We start from the raw sequence: 21146 nt of genomic DNA on the forward strand, positions 1-21146 counted from the left end.
AGAATGGGGGGAAGTGGGACGAATGGGACAAAAAATAAGAAAGAAAATGTATAGTGTGTTAAATGTCAAAATATGAAAGTGGTGCTAGTGTGGGAGTTGTCGGGAACAGCCTCCTTTAGAAGGTGAGCATTGGCCGGCCAGGAGCGGTGGTTCACGTCTGTAATCCCAGCACTTTGGGAGGCCAAGGTGGGTGGATCACCTGAGGTCGGGAGTTCGAGACCAGCCTGATCAACATGGTGAAACCCCGTCTCTACTAAAATTGCAAAATTAGGCTGGGCATGGTGGCTCACACCTGTAATCCCCGTACTTTTAGGAGGCCGAGGCGAGCGGATCATGTCAGGAGATCGAGACCATCCTGGCTAACATGGTGAAACCCCATCACTACCAAAAAAAAATACAAAAAATTAGCCAGGCATGGTGGTGGGCGCCTGTGGTCCCAGCTACTTGGGAGGCTGAGGCAGGAGACTGGCGTGAACCCAGGAGGTGGAGCTTGCAGTGAGTCGAGATTGTGCAACTTTACTCCAGCCTGGGCATCAGAGTGAGACTCCGTTTAAAAAAAAGAAAAAAGGCCAGGCGCGGTGGCTCACGCCTGTAATCCTAGCACTTTGGGAGGCTGAGGTGGGTGGATCACCAGGTCAGGAGATTGAGACCATGGTGAAACCCTGTCTCTACTCAACGTACAAAAAAATTAGCCGGGCGCGGTGGTGGGCACCTGTAGTCCCAGCTACACAGGAGGCTGAGGCAGGAGAATGACATGAACCCAGGAGGCGGAGCTTGCAGTGAGCTGAGATCACGCCACTGCACTCCAGCCTGGGTGATCGAGCGAGACTGTCTCAAAAAAAAAAAAAAAAAAAAAAGCAAAATTATCCAGGCATGGTGGCACATGCCTGTAATCCCAGCTACTTGGGAGACTGAGGCAAGAGAATTGCTTGAACCCAGGAGGTGGAGGTTGCGGTGAGCCGAGATCGCGCCATTGCACTCCAGCCTGGGTGATAGGGCAAGACTCTGTCTCCAAAAAAAAAAGATGAGTGTTGGCCAGGGGTGGTGGCTCACGCCTGTAATCCCAACATTTTGGGAGGCCGAGGCGGGAGGATCACTTGAGGTCCGGAGTTCAAGACCAGCCTGGCCAACCTGGTGAAACCCCTGTCTCTACTAAAAATACAAAAATTATCCAGGTGTGGTGGCAGGCGCCTGTAATCCCAGCTACTCGGGAGACTGAGGCAAGAGAATCGCTTGAAGCCAAGAGGCAGAGGTTGCAGTGAGCTGAGAATGTGTCACTGCATATCAGCCTGGGCAACAGAGTAAGACTCCGTCTCAAAAAAAAAAAAAAAAAAAAAAGAAGTTGAGTGTCAGGCGAAGACCTGAAGCAGGTGAGGGCGGGAGCCGTGTGGGATTAAGCCCGGCCAGTGCAAAGGCCCTGGGGCAGGAGTGGGCCGGGCATGTCAGAGGAAGACCCTGTGGCTGGATGGCGTGAGTGAGGGGAGTGGGAGGAGGTGATAGAGCAGGTTGTGCAGGGCCTTGTGGGGCCTCAGGGAGGACATTGGCTTTTGCTGTGAGTGAGGTGGGAGCCATGGACAGTTCTGAGCGCAGGAGGGTCAGGACTGACTCAGGTGCTCACAGGCTCCCTGGCCGTGTTGGGAGAAGAGACATGGGAGAGGGGGTGGGAGCCACACCTTGGCTAGGTTAGGTCCTTCTCCAGCTTGGCCTCTTAAGATCCACCCCATGACTTGGTTGGTGCAGCTGCTTAGCTGTGAGGTTGGGGAGCAGGTGTGCCCCCACAATCCCAAATTCTCACTCGGGGACTCTTCTGCCTCTGACCTTTTGGCTTTTGGCCTGTAAGGGACCCTGAGGCACTGGAACAGCTGGACCAGAGCAGGTGACAGGGACTCCTGGGTAGCTCATACTGCAGACAGTGCCATGCATGAGGCACTTCCCACAGGGACACCAGGAGGACACCGCCTCCTCTGGCCATCACAGCCCTGGCATCCCCCCACCCCCTCTGCCAGGCAGTAGTGCATGGTCATGGGCTCAGGGGCCAGAGTGCTTTTATGCTCAGACAGCCTTGACTACGTTACAAAACACTTTCTACAGAGCAGATAGTGGCCCTTTGCAGGCTTCAAGAGGAAATTCATAGCCGGGTATGGTGGTGCACCCCTGTAATTCTAGCTACTTGGGAGGCTGAGGCAGGAGAATCGCTTGAACCCAGGAGGTGGATGTTGCAGTGAGCCAAGATTGTGCCACTGCACTCCAGCCTGGGTGACAGAGCAAGACTCTGTCTCAAACAAACAAAGAAACAAACAAACAAACAAAACACAAGATTCAGCCTACTAGACTGAAGGAAGTGTTGTTGTGGAGGATTCAGCCTGAGGGTGGACCTGGGCCTGCTGGGTGACCACAGGCAGGTGATTGGACCTCTCTGAGCCTCATTTTCTGCACCTCTAAAGTGAGGGTCATAGCAGCTGTCATCTCACATGGCCATGGGGACAAACTGGCAGATTACAAGGTGCCTGTAATCCCAGCACATGGGGATGCCAAGTCAGGAGGATTGCTTAAAGCCAGGAGTTTGAGACCAGCGTGAGCAACAAAGTGGGATCCTGTCTCTGAAATTAAAAAAAAAAAAAAAAATTAGGCTGGGGACGATGGTTCACACCTGTATTCCCAGCACTTTGAGAGGCTTCAGTGGATGGATCACTTGAGGTCAGGAGTTCAAGACCACCCTCACCAACATGGTGAAACCCTGTCTCTATGAAAAAATACAAAAATTAGCCAGGTGTGGTGGTGGGCACCTGTAGTCCCAGCTACTTGGAAGGCTAAAGCAGGACAATCACTTGAACCTGGGAGTCAGAGGTTGCAGTGAGCCAGGATCACACCACTGCACTCCAGCCTGGGCAGACAGAGCGAGACTCTATCTCAAAAATAAATAAGTAAATAAATAAATAAATAAATAAATTTAAATACTACTTGTTAAGCCTATGGCAGGACTGGGCCAGGGGATGCCCATCACAAACAGTCCCTGTCCCCCGGGGCTTAGCACGTTACGTCATTTGTAACCAGTTGCCTTGCAGGGCCCTCCCTGCCCAGGCACTCTCACCATGGAGAAGCGCCACTGTTATCTGTGTCTCCTGTCAAGAGCTGGGCCTTCTTGCTTTAGCATTTTATCTGAGGGTCCGAGGTCCTCATGCAGACATGGGTGGTCTTTCTCGGTTCGCGCCTTACAAGAGAACGGGAATTACGGTAATAGACTTCCCCCAGCCTGAATTCTGCACTTGGCTTTTCTCTTCTTGTTAAAGCAAAGCCTGGAGCCTTCTGTCTCCGCCTGGTGCAGCCCACAGACTGTTCATGTATCCCAGTGCCCATGGGGACACCCAGGGTTTTTTTGTTTGTTTGTTTGTTTTTGGCCTTAACCGATGCTTGTAAGTTCATCTGTGACTGTACAGGCAAGGATTCCTGCAGGGCAAAGACCCCAGCAGAGGGATCTTGGGTTAAGGAACGTACGTGTTTAAAATTGATTTTTAATTTTTCATTTTATTTTATTTATGTATTTGGTGGTTTGTTTTTGTTTTTGTTTTTGTTTTGAGATAGAGTCTCGTTCTGTCACCCAGGCTGAAGCGCAGTGGCATGATCTCAGCTCACTGCAACCTCCCAGGTTCAAGCGATTCTCCTGTCTCAGCCTCCTGAGTAGCTGAGATTACAGGCATGCACCACCACACCCAGCAAATTTTTGTATTTTTAGTAAAGACAGGGGTTTCACCATGTTGGCCAGGCTGGTGTCGAACTCCTGACCTCAGGTGATCTGCCCACCTCGGCCTCCCAAAGTGCTGGGATTACAGGCATGAGCCACCATGCCTAGACCTCATGTATTTGTTTTTTAAACGGGGTCTCGCCTTGTTGCCCAGGCTAGAGTGCAGTGGTGCAATCCCGGCTCACCGCAGCCTCACCACTTGGGCTCAAGTGATCCTCCCACCACAGCCTCCCGAGTAGCTGGGAATAATACAGGTATGCGCCACCATGCCTAGCTAATTTTTGTGTTTTTGTAGAGACAAGGTCTCACTATGTTACCTAGGCTGATCTTAAACTCCTGACCTCAAGCAAACCGCCTGCCTGAACTTTCCAACTATGAGATCGCAGACGTGAACCACCACGCCTGGCCTTGTTTTTTAAATTTTTATTTATTTTATTTTATTCTTTTGAGACAAGGTCTCTTGTTCTGTTGCCCAGGCTGGAGTGCACTGGTGCAATCACGGCTCACTGCAGCCTGGACCTCCTGGGCTCAAGCAATTCTTCTGCCTCAGCCACCTGAGTAGCCTGATCCTCAGGCGTGCACCACAGCACCTGGCTAATTTTTAAAGTATTTCTAGAGACTGGATCTCACCATGTTGCCCAGGCTGTCTCAAACTCCTTAGCTCAAGCGATCCTCCTACCTCAGCTTCCCGAAGTGATGGGATTACAGGAGTGCACCACCATGCCCAGCCCAACTCCCCCTTTTTATAAGGACACCAGTTATATTGGCTATGAGCACACCCTGTGATATTCTCTTGACTGATTACATCTGCAGTGACTCTGTTTCCAAATAAGAGTACATTCCGAGGTACAGGGGGGCAGGATTCAACCCGAATTCCGTGGGACACCGACCAGCCGGTCACAATTGTCCAGAATGCTCTGATTGTGCAGCGTGGGTTGGGCCTGTAAATCACCTCCAGGGCCCCCAGGAGGCTGGTGCCCAGGTGTGCTTTGTCCCCTGTGGCTGAGAGCAGGTCCCCAGAGTCTCCATCCTTGCCTAACCCTTCCCCTCCACCCCCCCGCCCAGTCTGTTGTCTGTCATTAGTTTAGTGCTGTGCCTTTGCTGACCTAGGTCCTGGTTTGGTCCACAATTCAAATTCTCCATTCCAGGCTGGGTGCAGTGGCTCATGCCCGTAATCCCAGCACTTTGGGAGGCCAAGGCGGGCGGATCACTTGAGGTCAGGAGATTGAGAGACCAGCCTGGCCAACATGCCGAAACCCCATTTCTCCTAAAAGCACAAAAATTAGCCGGGCATGGTGGCGGGCACCTGTATTCCCAGCTACTGGAGAGGCTGAGGCAGGAGAATCACTTGAACCCGGGAGGCGGAGGTTGCAGTAAGCTGAGATTGTGCCACTGCGCTCCAGCCTGGGCGACAGAGTGAGACTCCAGCTCAAAAAACAAAAAACAAAAAAAACAAATTCCCCATTCCAGGTGAAGCATTAACCTAGGCCTTTGTGTGTCTCCTGGAAGGAAATTAAATGTGCACACCCTTTGCTTCATGTGAGGAAAGAGATTTTGGGGATCTGGGCAGCTTGTGCTTGCCTCTCCCAGTTGGGGTATGAAGGAGACCCCCCTTTCTTTGGCAGCCCAGCCTTGGTGGCCCTGACAGTGGTCACCATTTGAGCAGCTCCCCTTTAGGAGCAAGTCCCCAGGTACTTCAGTAGATCATGATTTTTGGGAGGGAAACTGATGAAGGGAGACAGCCCAGTACCCTAAGGAGAGCAATTAGGAATGCTTAGGAAAACTAAAACGTGAACAAGATCATCCTACTTTTTTACTATTCACAATGCCAATAGGCAATGCTGAGAGACTCTTTTTAAGGGCCAGGCCCGTTCTAAGGGGCGACACATGTTATTACCACTTTTTGTCCATTAGATGAGCAATTTTTTACCAACAAAAATTTTCTTTCTTTTTTTTCTTCTTTTTTTGAGACAGGGTCTCACTCTGTCTCACCCAGGCTGGAGTGCAGTGGTGCGATCTCGGCTCACTGCAGCCTCCGCCACCCAGGTGCTGGGATTATAGGCGTGAGCCACCGTGTCCAGTATATATATATATTTTTTTAAATAAAATGTGGTCTCACTGTGTTGCCCAGGGTGGTCTCAAACTCCCAAACTAAAGCCATCCTCTCACCTCAGCATCCTAAAGTGCTAATATTGCAGGCATGAGCCACCGCACCCGGCCAATAAAACATTTTAACTTGTGTGAAACCAGGTGTCTTTGCAGAATTACCATTAGTGGCAGCATTTTTTCTTTTTTTGTGGGCACACAAAATAACAGTGCATTTTAGGATCAGTGACTTCTTGGAGGTAATGAGATCTAGAAACATCTTCAGTCTCCACGAAGGAGGTAGATGTTACCCTCAACCCATTTTGTAGATGAGGAATCGGAGGCTCAGAGGGGCAAAGTCCTGTCCAAGGCCTCACATCCCATCGATGGGTCAGGACCAACCCCAGCAGGCTGGGAGGTGGCGGGAACCTGCGGAAGCCACCTGAATTGTGGGGAAGTGGCTACCTTTCCTTCCCAGCATCCTGTAAATCAAGTTGAACTTCAGGGCAGAGGTGCTGAGCTTTGACCCCTGAACTTCACTCCTGTCTTCTGCAAAGTGGGAGGAATAAGTGGGCCTTCTCGGATCGAATGGGTGAATAATCGGAACAGGCTTAGCTTGAGCCTGACTCGTAGCCAGCATTTGCCATTGGGAGATCTTGAATTTGGTTTATTTGTCTTAATATAGACAGAAGACATTTTGCTGCTGAAAAATGTTAAAAGAACAGTAAACCCTGGCTTGACTTGGAACATTATTCCAGAGTAGTGTGGAAACCTCCGTTTTGATGCTTGCTTTTTCCTTTTCCTCATAGGATGGTCCAGCAGTTTGGGGTGGATTTTGAGAAGAGGATCGAGGGCTCAGGAGATCAGGTGGACACACTGGAGCTCTCCGGGGGCGCCCGAATCAATCGCATCTTCCATGAGCGGTTCCCATTTGAGCTGGTGAAGGTAGTGCCCCCTGGGGCTGGGCCCTCCCGTCTCTGGTCAGGCACCCTCCTGCTGGCCTCGAGCCAGGCCTCCTCCCAGGCAATAAGGTCTCAAGCTCCTACCTCTAGGCCTGAACCTGTGGTGGGCAGGGTGTGGCCTGGATGAGGTGTCCCCATGGCCTTCCTTTTCCGACACTCAGCTTTGAGGTTTTGGGCAGAACAATATGAAAACCCCTGTGTTTTTCCTCTGACAAAAGCCAATATACATTCTTTGCAAAATACATAGAAAATACAGATAAATTTACATGAGAAGATGTCCCTAGCATGTCATTGAAGAAGGAAAAAATAGGCATTGGAGCCAGCATGTGCAACATAGCACTGAGCTGATATATACAACATCCTTATGTATGAAACTGAACATGGATGTCTGTCTACAAGTGTTTCTTTGTATTTGCAAGGATGTTTGGAAAAATATCAGCCCTGGGTGCTAGGATTTGGGACTTCTTTTTCCTTTTGTGTGTGTGTGTGTGTGTGTGTGTGTGTGTGCATGTGTGTGTGTGTGATTTGCTTGAAGTTTTATACTGTTTACAATGAGCACATAGCATTTTTTATTAAAAAAAAAAAACACAAAAAAACAGTTTTTTAAAATCAGAGGAGCAAGACCAAATGCAGTGGCTCACGCCTATAATCCGTGGGAGGCCAAGGGGGGCTGATCACTTGAGCCCAGGAGTTCAATACCAGCCTGGGCAACATGGTGAAACCCCATCTCTACTAAAAATATAAAAATTATCCAGGTGTGGTGGCATGTGCCTGTAGTCCTAGCTATTTAAGAAGCTGAGGTAGGAGAATCACTTGAGCCCAGGAGGCAGAGGATGCAGCAATGAGCCAAGAGGGCACCACCGCACTCCAGCCTCAGTGACAGAGCCAGACCCTATCTCAAAAAAAAAAAAAAGAAAGAAAGAAAAAAGAAAAAGCTGGGTGTGGTGGTGCATACTGATAGTCTGAAAAATCTAAGTTTACATGAATTTATATTCCCACCAATATGATGAGAGAGTTGGTGTCATGTCATGCTTTCTGAAACTGGGTTTTAATTAATTAATTTGTTTGTTTATTTTTATTTTTTTTTGAGACAGGGTCTTGCTCTTTCACCCAGGCTGGAGTGCAGTGGTACAATCACAGCTCACTGCAGCTTCGACCTTCCTGGGCTCGGATGATCCTCCCACCTCAGCCTCCCGAGTAGCTGAGACTATAGGCGTGCACTAGCCCACCTGGCCAATTTTTGTATTTTTAGTAGAGATGGGGTCTCACTATGTTGCCCAGGCTGGTCTCAAACTCCTGGGCTCAAGCCATCTGCCTGCCTTGGCCTCCCAAAGTGCTGAGATTACAGGTGTGAGCCACTGTATCTGGCCAGTTTTCAATTTTTTAAATAAAATTTTGACGAGTTAAATATTCTGCCTTGTGAATATAGCCACACGTGGGAGAGAACGTTCCCCAGATGCACGCCTGCCACAGGGGCGCCCCGGGTGCCTCCATGCATGTGCTTGGTTTGTCTCTTCTCAGATGGAGTTTGACGAGAAGGACTTACGACGGGAGATCAGCTATGCCATTAAGAACATCCATGGAGTCAGGCAAGTTCCACGAGGAGAGTCACCACTGTTCCTTCCTCTCCGCGGTGCCACCCCCCAGCTAATTGGGTCGCCCACACCTCTGAGTCCCTAATCGTTAGGCCTTAAGAGGGCTCTTGGATGGTCTTCTGTAGCTGCGAGCCCCTCCCTGAGGGTCTCCAAGGGCACGTGAGGGTGGATGTGTCTTAGTCCTGCGTCCGTTGCAGGCTTCGGGGCTGTCTGCAGCTCCTGATCAAATAGGGCTTAGTTCCTGCCCAGTCGGTTGGTGTGAACCTCATGCTAAACTAAGAATGCTCACTGCAGATTTGCCTGGGGAGGGGCGGGGCGGCACTGAATCAGGGTTTTGGGAAGCCAGCATGAGTCCCCATCATGGCTTCCTTGTGAGCCTCTTGGGTCCCCTCCTTATTCTAACAAAGGTAGTTGCTCCAGGTGTCTGCCCTTCCATCGCCGTGGGGTCCTCGGGTCACCCTGAGGGTTTCCGGGCAGTGGACTCAGGCATCCGACCCCACACATGACACAACCTTCATTCCTTGTTGGGGACCCGGCCAGGGCCAATGAAATTGCTGACCATGCTTTGTTTCTCTCTGACTTATCTCCCCTGCCCCCGGGTCTGGACGGTTTCAGGACCGGGCTTTTCACCCCGGACTTGGCATTCGAGGCCATTGTGAAAAAGCAGGTCGTCAAGCTGAAAGAGCCCTGTCTGAAATGTGTCGACCTGGTTATCCAGGAGCTAATCAATACAGTTAGGCAGTGTACCAGTAAGGTATTGCTCCCTCGGCAGGGTGACTCCTGACCTTGTGGAAACGGGGGTACGGGGGTTTGGTATCAGGCTCCCAGCGCCTCATTGGCCCCCACTGGTGCCTTTTCTCCCCATATCGCTTTGTGTCCGTGAACTTGGCCTCTCCCCAGAGGCTGGGGCAGGAGCATGTCGGCCTGGGCCCAGGCACACAGGGGAGTGCCAGGCCTCCTGGACTGGCCAGACAGATGCACAGTTGTCCCTGGGACCCTGATACCAAGCCTAGCATGTGTCTGATGAAATTGGGGTTTCACTGGGCTGTTGCTTTGCTGCCTCCTGGGAAGCAGAGAGGGACCCCCCGCGTCAACTGCTGGAGGCTGAGCTCCTTGAAGCTCCCTGGCTGTCACCCCTTCTTGACCAATGCCCGGCATTCTCAGACTTCCCTGGAGCCACTGACTTCTCTGTCCCTCAGCTCCGGGAATGGCCTGAATGCCAGTGACATCATGAGAGCCAGCTGGGGTCCTAAGTGCCCCTGCCCACGCCCTGCACCCCACGCTGTCCCCCAGGGGCAGCCCATTTTTGGATCCACTTAGTCACAGTGCCTCCATGCGCTCTCGACGTGCCACTGCCTCCACTCAGCAGGACGCGCCGGGCTCCCCCAACCCGCGCCAACGCCGCGGGCCTGGTTCCCAGGGCAGCACGCTTTGGCCAAGCAGCTGAAATGCCTCCCAGTGGGCAGTCTGTGCTTGCGCGACCACAGTGTCCCCAGCGCTCCGGGTTGCCAGGGAATTTCTGCTTGAGCCCCTCTGTTCTTAGTCTGGAAAAGCCCACATTTGCTGCTTAAGCTTCTTCGATTAGAAAAGGGAGGGGGAAAACAGTCCAAACAGGTTGGAAAATGCTCGTCCTAGAGCCAGGTGTCATGGACATGAATGTTAGAGGACTCCGCACACCTTGGCTGTCTGTCTGTGCAATGACAACCCCCCCGTGGCCCTTCTGTAACTACACCCCAGACCGAGCCCACACCCCCAAACCCCAGACCTCTTTGATCCGAAGCAGCTTCCGGGGCAAATGCGGGCGCAGGCTCCCCCATGCATGGACTAATCAGATGACTCTCGTTTCTTCTCTTCTCTCTGTCTCCTGTCCTGCGTGTGTGGCCTGCACTGTCCCTGGGTGTCTTTCTGCCTCATCCTGCCCTCCGCATGACCCAGGACGGGGCTCTTCACCCCCGACATGGCCTTTGAAGCCATTGTGAAAAAACAGATTGTAAAACTCAAAGAGCCGAGTTTGAAGTGTGTTGATCTCGTGGTCTCAGAGCTGGCCACGGTTATAAAAAAGTGTGCCGAGAAGGTAACAGGTTTTGTTCTCATCTCCGCATTTGTCCCCGTCCTCCCCCTCCATGTGTTAGTCTCAACCCGAGCATCTGGAAAATTCAGCCTCGGCAGGAACCCCCTTCCGCCTACCAGTTGTCACTTAGAGATGTCGCCACCTTGCATTGGCAGATGGAATGGGGGGAGTGGCATCACACGTGGGTTGTGGCTGCCCGTGGGGGCAGTCAGCCTTTGTTGTTGCCAAACGCATTGCATTTACTAAGCAGTGCCCTTTCCTGGAACCCCTAGAGAAAGGGGTTTCCCAGCCAGCACCAAAACAGCAAAACACAGGAAACACATCATCTGTATAGCCCTGCATGTTCTCACAGTCTAGGCCACCTGAGAGTAACCATTCCATTTTCCCCGACTCGTGGACTTGACCCACACTGCAGAAGATGGGACTCCCCTGTGCATGAGGTCTGGTTAAGTTGGTGCTGCAGATGAAGCCTGGGGAGGTGGGGGCATTTGGCGAGTGGGTGCCACAGATACAGCGATCAGGAGTGGTTCTCTGCAAGGAGTTCCTATCGAGGCTGATGGCCCAGATACCCGCCTTACCATTCTAGAACAGACGCTACTCACTCACGCTGGCGAGGCCCTTCAGGGTTCCTGCTCTCACCCAGTGCTGGGCAAGAGGGGGGTGCCCTGAAGCCCTGGATGGCAAACATGCCCCTGCTTTTCTGCTTTCATGCTGCCTCCTGCCTCCTGCCCCCCGGTCACTGGCTGGAAAAGCAGCTCTGCTCTCCTGCTGTCTCCGGTCCACGGTGCCCCCACTCTTCTGCTCTTAGCTCCCAGCTGGACTCACTGGGGGCCAGGAGCAAGGTGTGGGCTCGGTGGGCCCCCTCATATCTCATTCCCCACCCCCCTCCGCATTTTCTACCTGTGTGGTTCATGTTGCTTCCCGTGCCACGAGGACCCCGCCAATGCGGCCACTCTGCTTGTTCCCCCAGCTCAGTTCCTACCCCCGGTTGCGAGAGGAGACAGAGCGAATCGTCACCACTTACATCCGGGAACGGGAGGGGAGAACGAAGGACCAGGTACTGGCCTTTTGTCTTCTTTATTGGGTATAATTTACATGCAGTAAATGTCAAGTGTACTGTTCTGTGCATGCTGACAGCTGCATATGGCAAAGTAACCCTCACCTCAATCAAGATATAGAGCAGTTCTGTCACCTCCTAAAATCCCTGTCCCTATGCCTCTTTGTAGTCGACCCCTCAAAAACCCACAGGCCAGGCTGGGTGTAGTAACTCACGCCTGTAATCCCAGCACTTAGGGAGGCTCAGGCAGGAGGATTGCTTGAGCCCAGGAGTTCGAGACCAACGTGGGCAACATAGCAAGACCTTGTCTCTACGAAAACATAAAAAAATTAGCCAGGCGTGGTGGCGCATGCCTGTGGTCCCAGCTACTAGGGAGGGTGAGGTGGGAGGATCCCTTGAGCCCACAAGATCAGGGCTTCAGTAAGTTATGGTCGTGCCATCGCCCTCCAGCCTGGGAGAAAGAGCGAGACCCTGTCTCTTAAAAAAGAAGCAGCAAAGGACCTGGCCACCACCAGCCTGCTCCCTATCCTACAGTCCTTCAAGTGGACTCCCACAATGTAAGGCCCACTGACTCTTGACTCCCTTCCTGCCACCCTTCTTCCCTTCCTCCCTCCCCTCGGTGTCTGCATTTGGGAGCCAAGCGTGTTGTTCGTTGTATCTGTAGTTTGCTGCCTTGATTACTAAGCAATCTTCCAGGGAATGGATGGAGCACAGCATGGACCTCCACTTGCCTGCTGGAGGGTGTTTGGGGTGCTTTTTGTATTGCGGGTTTTTTTTGTTTTTTTGTTTTTTTTGAGACAGAGTTTTGCTCTGTCGCCCAGGCTAGGGTGCAGTGACACGATCTTGACTCACTGCCACCTCCACTTCCCAGGTTCAAGTGATTCTCATGCCTCAGCCTCCAAAGTAGCCAGGACTACAGGCACATGCCACTTTACCCACCTAATTTTTGTATTTTTAGTAGAGAGAGATTTTCACTATGTTGGCCAGGCTGGTCTTGAACTCCTGACCTCAGGTGATCTGCCCGCCTTGGCCTCCCAAAGTGCTGGGATTATAGGCATGAGCTACCACGCCCAGCCTGCTTTTTCTTTTTTTAACATTTAACGCTTTCTTGCAAAGGCATGCAGGCACACACCCCAAGTTGCTGCCTACCCCTCAGCTGAGACTGTCACCCATGAAGCACTGGGCCGTCCTTATACTCTCCTGCAGCCACAGCCTCAGCCTCCCAAGTAGCTGGGACTATAGGCGTGAGCTACCATGCCTGGCTAATTTTTGTATTTTTAGTAGAGATGGGGTCTCGCCATGTTGGCCAGGCTGGTCTTGAACTCCGTAGCTCAAATGATCCACCCGCCTCGGCCTCCCAAAGTGCTGGGATGACAGGTGTGAGCCACTGCTCCCGGATCTGTTTCGAGTCACTTTCTCTCAGTTGTCCTCTGTGTTCTTTTTACAACTGTTTGTTGAAACCAGAGCTTAATTAAGCCCTTGCTTGTTATGTCACTTTGTTTAAAATGGTCCCTCTCCCCTTGCCATTGATGGGGATGAAATGGGCTCATTTGTCCTGCAGAGAGGCGCCCAGTTTTGATTTGGCCAATTGCTCCCTCAGGGCACTGGTCCACCTACGCCTCGTAGCTGCTGTAGCTTGGAAATTGTATCAAAAGTCTGGAAGAGTCTGATTCTTTTTGTTGTTACTGTTGGTAAGAATGCTGCCGGCCCTTCCACAGCTGCTGGTGCCCACCTGCCATGCTGCCGGGCCGGATCTGAGAGCGCTGGGTTGAGGAGACTCAGGCCTTACTTAAACCAGCCACGCTCGCTCCCACAGATGGAGCACCCTGGCATTTTCCAGCAGGTGACAGGTCCGAGTGCCTTGCCCTACTTTATTCTCGGGAACTTGGAGGTGCAGCGAGGGGAAGTGACTGGCCAAGGGCCAGGGGAGTTCAGTGACGTGCATCCCAGCCCCTCCTCCCCAGCAGCCTGGCCTGTTATGAACGGGAATCAAGCCAGTGAGCTGCCTGGATCCATGGTTCCCATAGACCAACTTCATCCTGGGCAAAAGACAAGAAAGATGAGGGAGGGAGAGTTTCAGCAAGTGCAGTGGACTCACAAGCCCTGCTCCTCACATGAGACCTTTCTAGCTTGATAGCTTGAGCGTGTGTGTGCGTGCGCGTGCACGTGCCCGTGCCCGTGTGTGTGTTTTATTTTAGTGTTCATAATTGGACAAATTAGCTTCGCAGTTTTAATGCAACACTTTGAACACACCAGGCGCTAAAGACTTTACAGGCTGGACACGGTGGCTCACGCCTGTAATCCTAGCACTTTGGGAGGCCAAGGCAGGTGGATTGCCTGAGCTCAGGAGTTCGAGACCAGCTTGGGCAACATGGTGAAAACCCGTCTCTACTAAAATACAAAAAATTAGCCAGGTGGTGTGGCGTGCGCCTGTGGTCCCAGCTACTCGGAAGACTGAGGCAGGAGAATTGCTTGAACCCAGGAGGCAGAGGTTGCAGTGAGCCGAGATTACGCCATTGCACGCCAGCCTGGGTAACACAGTGAGACTCTGTCTCCCAAAAAAAAGAAAAAGAAAAAAATACAAGGCAGTGGCTTGCAGTGGTTCACACCTGTAATCCCAGCACTTTGGGAGGCCAAGGTAGGAGGATCACTTGAGCCTAGGAGTTCAGGACCAGTCTGGGCAACATAGTGAGACCCCACCTCTACAAAAAAAGAAAAAAGAAAAATCAGCCAGGTGTGGTGGCACATGCCTGCGACCCCAGCATCTTGGGACGCTGAGGCAAGGGTTTGCTTGAGCCCAGGAGTTTGAGGCTATGATTGTTCTACTGCACTCCAGCCTGGGAGACAGTAAGTTCTTTTCTCAAAAAAAAAAAAAAAAAAAAAAAAAAAAAAGCCAGGCGCAGTGGCTCATGCTTGTAATCCCAGCACTTTGAGAGGCCGAGGCGGGCGGATCATGACGTCAGGATTTCGAGACCAGCCTGACCAACTCAGTGAAACCCTGTATCTACTAAAAATACAAAAATTAGCTGGGCGTGGTGGCGGGCACCTGTAATCCCAGCTATTTGGGAGGCTGAGGCAGGAGAATCGCTTGAACCCAGGAGGCAGAGGTTGCAGTGAGCCAAGATTGTCCCACTGCACTCCAGCCTGGGCGACAGAGCAAGACTCCGTCTCGAAGAAAAAAACAAAAAAACAAAAAAAACGACTGCACATTATTAAACCCTTGGCAGTTGGGCCTCCTGTCACCCCATTCCACAGCTCAGTAACGTGAGGCCCAGGGTCACACGGCCAATTAGTGGCTCAATCAAGACTCCAGACCTTGGGGACAGCGGCCCTGCCTGTGACTGGCACATTGGGCTGCATGGCTGTGCTCTGTTGTCCCAGGCTCTGTTGCCTATGAGGGTGTGGGGAGTGCGACGCCAGCCCCTGTTCTCCTGTCCGGGAAGCCTCCTGGTTCCCACGCCTTCCCTGCTGGCAAGGCCAGGAAATGCTCTTGCTGCTGCCCCCACTTGCCAGGCTTGGCCTTGTACTCACAGTGACCCCCGCTCTCCCCCAGATTCTTCTGCTGATCGACATTGAGCAGTCCTACATCAACACGAACCATGAGGACTTCATCGGGTTTGCCAAGTAGGTACTTTTGGAGACTGGCTGGTCGGGCGGCACCAATCCTCACTCTCAGATCCAAGGAGGTGACTGAGTTGGGATTCTCTGAGAGGGCAGGTGTCAGACAGTCTCTGTCGGGGGTCCTGGGGTGAAGGCAGAGCCAACTGAGAATATCTGGAAGCTCTCCTGGGCTGATAGTGGTCCACTGTCCCCAACCAACACGCCTTCTGTGAGGCATCCCCATGGTTAGTTTAGGGAGAGGGCAGTGCTATGTTCAGACCTGCAGGGAGAGGGCGAAGCCAGCCAGCTGCTGCACCCCCTCTCCTTCAGGACTTAGAGCCTTTAGCGACCAGTGTGCAGCTTTTCCCAGCCTCTGCCACTTCATGGACAGCATCTCATGGGCTCAGGGCTCCGGAAGCTGCTCTTTGGGAAATGCTGCCTGGGGTCTCCCTAGCTTCAAGGCATACACTGTAGATTTAAACCAGAACCTTCCGTGGCACCCAGATGAGGGCCCAGATCGGGGAGCTCTGATTTCAGCAGGATGTCGATTCAGTGTGCGTGGTCTCAGGCATCACCCGCTGATTCCTTCAGCCCCTTGGCATGCTTAGGCCTCACTCAGATTGTTGGAGAGGCTCACGCAGGCCTTCCTGCCTGAGGCAGGCCGGGTGGTGCCGCTGGTATGCCCTCTCGCTGGGCCCTGTGATAGAGCAGTGGGCAAACCCACACCCAGCTCCCCACCCTCAGAGGAAGACCCCATGCAGGGAACCGATGGGGACCCAGGGCGTTAAGGTGTAGTGTGCTTAGTGCTGAGCGGGGCTGTGCAGGGCCTGTGGGTGTCCAGAGGGCGGCCGTTGGGCCTTGCCTTGAGGGGCCAGGCAGGCTTCCTAGGGGAGGGCCTCTAGAGCCAAATCTCAGGCTATGGAGTCACCAGATACAACATTTATCGGTGCACCTGACAAAGCTGATTGAGGATCTGTTCTGTGCTGGATACCAGGTAGGTGAGGAGAAGGGAGGAAGGAAAAGGAAGGAATGAGAACGTCATCAGAACCCCTCCTAGAGATGAGCCGAAGTCCCTGACTGGACCTCCCTTGCCTGTGGGTGGCAACCCCCGGCCCTGTGCTCCCGGCCGCCGGGTGTGTGTGGGCTCACAGCGCTGGTCCCCATCTTTGGTTTGCTGCTGTTTTCCTCACCTTGACGTCTCTGCTTCTCACACTTCATCCACAGTTCCTTCTCACAATCTCTCCTGTTTTTCCTTTGACCACTCTTTCCTCTGGATTCCTGGGCCTTCCCACTTACCCCAGCTGTTACTATACTGAGCAGCTGGTGACCTGGTGGGTATTGCCTGCTGTGTGCCTTTGCCCTGGTGTGTGAACGGGTACGCCCTGGCTGGGTGGCCCTAGCCCTGGGTGGGACATCCCTGGGGCCCGCTGAAGAGCTACGGGGTGCTCTCTCAGAGCCAGGGCCAGCGCTGGGCCTCCGGGCCAGGACCTTGACCGCACCAGCTGTAGCCCCTGCTGTTTCAGAGCCTGCAGGCTGGGGAGGCGGAGTCCTTAAACAAATTGTCACAAGGATGATGACAGTAGGAAGAGAGGGTAGGGGATGGACTGTGGGAAAGGGGAGCTGGGAATGTGGCCTGGAGAGATCTTCCTGAAGAAGTCAGGTGATGCCAGGGGGACCCAGGGAAGGAAGGCTAGAAGACCAGGCAGGTGGAGGTAAGAGAGCCAGCGGCCAGGCCCCATCGCCAGGAGGGCCCTGCAGGTCCATGGGAGGATTTTGGATTTTCCCCCAAGACACCAGGATGCTTCTGATTAGGTCCAGGCCCAGGAGAGGGGCCATCTTGTGGGCTGCTATTTGAGGGAGCCCTGGCAAGGATGGGAGCCAGGAGGCCCTTAGGAAATAGCACCTCTGGGACCTCGCTGTCACCCAGCCATCACTGTGGAGGTTGGCTCAGCTCAGTGCCACCTCCTTCAGATGCTGTTGATGAAAATCCTTCTTGTGCTTGGATGTTCTGGGCTTCCCATTGCCCTCCAAATGTATATTATAAACAGTGGCTCATGCCTGTAATCCCAATACTTCGCAGGAGGCCAAGGTGGGTGGATCGCTGGAGCCCAGGAGTTTGAGACCAGCCTGGGAAACATGGTGAAACCCTGTCTCTACAAAAAATACAAAAATTAACTGGGCATGGTGGTGGTGCGTAATCTCAGCTACTTAGGAGGCTGAGGTGGGAGAATGACCTGAGCCCAGGAAGTCAAGGCTGCGGTGAGCCATGATCACACCAGAGCTCTCCAGCCTGGGTGACAGAGTGAGACTCTGTCTCAAAAATAAATAAGTAAATAAATAGCCCAGATAAGAGGCCCTATAATAAACTTATTGAATGTTGGGAATATCACTGGATAAAATTCTGCCTTTGTTCTTAGTTTTCCAGCCTTTCCTGATCTAGAAACAGAGGCCTACTTTCTCCCTTATCCTACAGCCAACTTGGACTTTAAAACAAAACCCCCGAGGTAGTCAGCAAAGGAAGGTGACCAAGCTGACTTGCTTTTCCATATTGTTCTGAAAGTTTCAGCCAAAGCTATAAGAAAAGAAAAGAAAATATGATGGATAAGTAACAGGAGATATATGTTGTTTGCAAGTGGTGATATGATTGTCAGAGTAGAAAATATATTAGAACCGTAAGGTGGTGGAGTAGGTGTCCACATATAAAATATAGTGGGATTTGTCTATGCCGGCATGAACTAGCCAGGAAGTAGGATGGATAAAGAAGAAAAGAGATCTGGGATTGTGGATGAATAAGGAACCTTATAGAAACACACCCTGTCGACCTTGGATGTCCTCTAAATTTGGGTCAGGAGTCATGCAAGATACGTGTCATTTCATGGCCAGCAGCTGTCCCACAGTCTGATGTCTAAGACTGGATGGCTCTGTGGTTAGAGCCACTTACAGGCTGGTGTTGGGATCAAATGATGAGAAGAGTAGGAAGAAGGGCCAGGTGCAGTGGCTCATGCCTGTAATGCCAGCACTTTGGGAGGTGGAGCCAGGCAGATCCCTTGAGTCTAGGAATTTAAGACCAGCCTGGGCAACACAGTGAAACCTCGTCTCTACAAAAAATCAAAAATTAGCTGAGCATGGTGGTATGCACCTGTGGTTCCAGCTACTCGGGAGACTGAGGCAGGGGAACTACTTGAGCCCGGGAGGTCAAGGCTGCAGTGAGCTGTGATTGCGCCACTGCACTCATCTTAGGCAACACCTTCTCACACTTCCCCTTAGAAACTCCGGGATTCTAGTGACATCTGGAAGTAACCTGCGCTTTAGTAAGTCGGCTGAGATGAGGGCCTAGAAGCCTCAATTGAACCAGATACATTTACTTGTTCCGTGTGCCCAGGCCGTTTCCCTTGCGCAGCTCTGTGTGTGCAGGGGGCTTCTCTCTGTCTCTACCTGTGGCTGCTCACTTGGTCCCCAGGGAGAGAACGGCCACATTCGCCTCTTCCCCTTCTTCCCCCCCGGCATCTTGTCCACATGAACCCTGTCTGTTCTTTGGTTTCAGTGCCCAGCAGAGGAGCACGCAGCTGAACAAGAAGAGAGCCATCCCCAATCAGGTAGCACACCCCTCTGCAGTCTGCCGCTCTACCCTGGGGGCGGGAGGACGCTAAGTGACAGCTAAGCCCCCGTGATGGAGCTCGGCCTGTGTAAAGCCCCACCCCACAGCCTCAGTACCAGGCCATCTGCTCTCTCGGCCTCTAGAGGCCACTTAGGAATTGATAATTCTGGGAGATGGTCTGAGAGCCAACACTCTGGCAGGGCCTAGTGGGCACATTTTACCCACACAGAAGGCCCTATGTGCCATCCAAGGCCAGGGTTAGAACTTGACTCTTGGCTGGGCACAGTAGCTCACACCTGTAATCCCAGCATTTTGGGAGGCCGAGGTGGGAGGATCACTTGAAGCTAAGAGTTTGAGACCAGCCTGGGCAACATAGAAAGACCCTGTCTCTACAAATAATAATATTAAAAAATTACCTGGGAGTGGTGGCTCATGCCTATCACCGCAGCTACTTAGGAGGCCAAGGTGGGAGGGTCACTTGAGCCCAGCAGTTCATGACCATCCGGGGCAATACAATGAGACCTCATCTTAAAAATTAATAATAGGCTGGGCACGATGGCTCACACCTGTAATTCTAGCACGTTAGGAGGCTGAGGCGGGCAGATTGCCTGAGCTCAGGAGTTTGAGACCAGCCTGGCTAACATGGCAAAAACCCCATCTCTACTAAAAATACAAAAAATTAGCCAGGCGTGGTGGCACACGCCTGTAATCCCAGCTACTCAGGAGGCTGAGGCAGGAGGATTGCTTGAACCTTGGACGTGGAGGTTGCAGTGAGCCAAGATTGCACCACCGCACTCCAGTCTGGGTGACAGGGCCAGACTCTGTCTCCAAAAATAATAATAATAATAAAGATATAAATAAGAATTTTTCCCTTGAGCGGGGGTCTGTGACCTCTTTGAGTTTTCCAACACAGCCCCAGGGATTGGGAGCCCCTAGGTGAGAGCCGCTGGAAACTACATTGTCACTAGCAGCTCGGGGGAGCTTGGGATAGTTGAAGCCCCACACCTGGAGAAGCCCTGAGCCACAAAGGGTTGTACCTTGACATCTTAACCCAGCTAGAGGCCTTGTGAAATATGAACGGCTGTATCAATGCCTGCCTTCAGTACCTTATTATTATTATTATTACTATTATTATTATTTTGACATGGAGTCTCACATTGTCACCTGGGCTGCAGTGCAGTGGCGCAGTCTTGGCTCACTGCAACCTCTGCCTCCCAGGTTCAAGCGATTCTCCTGGTTCAGCCTCCTCAGTAGCTGGGATTACAGGTGCTCACCACGACACCAGGCTAATTTATTTTTATTTTTTTTCTTGAGATGGAGTCTTGCTCTGTGTCCCAGCTGGAGTGCAGTGGCACGATCTCAGCTCACTGCAACCTCCACCTCCCGGGTTCAAGCAATTCTCTGCCTCAGCCTCCTGAGTAGCTGGGATTACAGGCGACCGCCAGCACGCCCAGCTAATTTTTTTGTATTTTTAGTAGAGAGGGGGTTTCACCATCTTGGCCAGGCTGGTCTCAAACTCCTGACCTGGTGATCCACCCGCCTCGGCCTCCCAAAGTGCTGGAATTACAAGCGTGAGCCATCACGTCCAGCCTTTTTTTTTTTTTTTTTTTGAGACAGAGTCTCACTCTGCCACCAAGGCTGGAGTGCAGTGGCGCGGCCTCAGCTCACCGCAACCTCCGCCTCCTAGCTTCATGTGATTCTCCTGCCTCAGCCTTCTGAGTAGCGACGATTACAGGAGCCTGCCACCACCCCTGACTAATTTCTGTATTTTTAGTAGAGACAGGGTTTCACCATGTTGGCCAGGCTGGTCTCGAACTCCTGACCCCAGGTGATCCACCCGCCTCGCCCGGACAAAGTGCTGGGATTATAGGCTTGAGCCACCGTGCCGGCCTTTATTATTAATTTTTAAGAAAACCTGGACGGGCACGGTGGCTCACGCCTGTAGTCCTAGCACTTTGGGAGGCCGAGGCGGGCGGATCACCTGAGGTCAAGAGTTAGAGAACAGCCTGGCCAACATGGTGAAACCCCGTCTCTACTAAAATACAAAAAATTAGCCTGGCATGATGGCGGGTGCCTATAATTCCACCTACTCGGGAGGTTGAGACAGGAGAATCACTTGAACCCAGGAGATGGTGGTTGTGGTGAGCCAAGATCGCACCACTGCACTCTGGCCTGGGCGGCTGAGCGAGACTCCATATCAAAAAAAAAAAAAAAAGAAAAGGAAACCCATAATCTTCGCAAAATTTCTGCCTATGTCCCTCCCTTCTCCCCATTGGGCAGGGGTGGGGGCGGGGACTCCACCATGTACCTTGCACGATCATAGAGCCTACTGGAAGGAAGAACGTAACCATTGCATGATTTATTTTTGCGCTTGCCGTAGGTAATACATATGTTGTTGCTTTTTTGTTTCTTGAGATGATAATGAATTAAATATTA

At 52.2% G+C, this 21146-nt stretch overlaps 1 protein-coding gene across 19 annotated transcripts in view; it reads left to right on the plus strand.

The window, feature by feature from the left end:
• The window catches only part of DNM2 (dynamin 2), a 115618-nt gene that overhangs the window by 69318 nt on the left and 25154 nt on the right, over positions 1-21146 (plus strand). For 6 of the 19 annotated variants that reach the window (XM_016935017.4, XM_063801177.1, XM_016935011.3 and 3 more), the window contains 7 exons: positions 6637-6772; positions 8311-8378; positions 9000-9138; positions 11426-11512; positions 15066-15136; positions 16414-16443; positions 18657-18708. In XM_016935017.4, coding sequence (XP_016790506.1) covers positions 6637-6772; positions 8311-8378; positions 9000-9138; positions 11426-11512; positions 15066-15136; positions 16414-16443; positions 18657-18708 — 583 coding nt within the window. Of the gene's footprint in view, positions 1-6636; positions 6773-8310; positions 8379-8999; positions 9139-10319; positions 10459-11425; positions 11513-15065; positions 15137-16413; positions 16444-18656; positions 18709-21146 lie in introns of all 19 variants that reach the window. The other 13 variants (XM_016935023.4, XM_063801179.1, XM_016935015.3 and 10 more) reach the window with 3 other exon arrangements.

This window comes from Pan troglodytes, chromosome 20, assembly GCF_028858775.2.
Source record: "Pan troglodytes isolate AG18354 chromosome 20, NHGRI_mPanTro3-v2.0_pri, whole genome shotgun sequence".
Classification (NCBI taxonomy): domain Eukaryota; kingdom Metazoa; phylum Chordata; class Mammalia; order Primates; family Hominidae; genus Pan; species Pan troglodytes.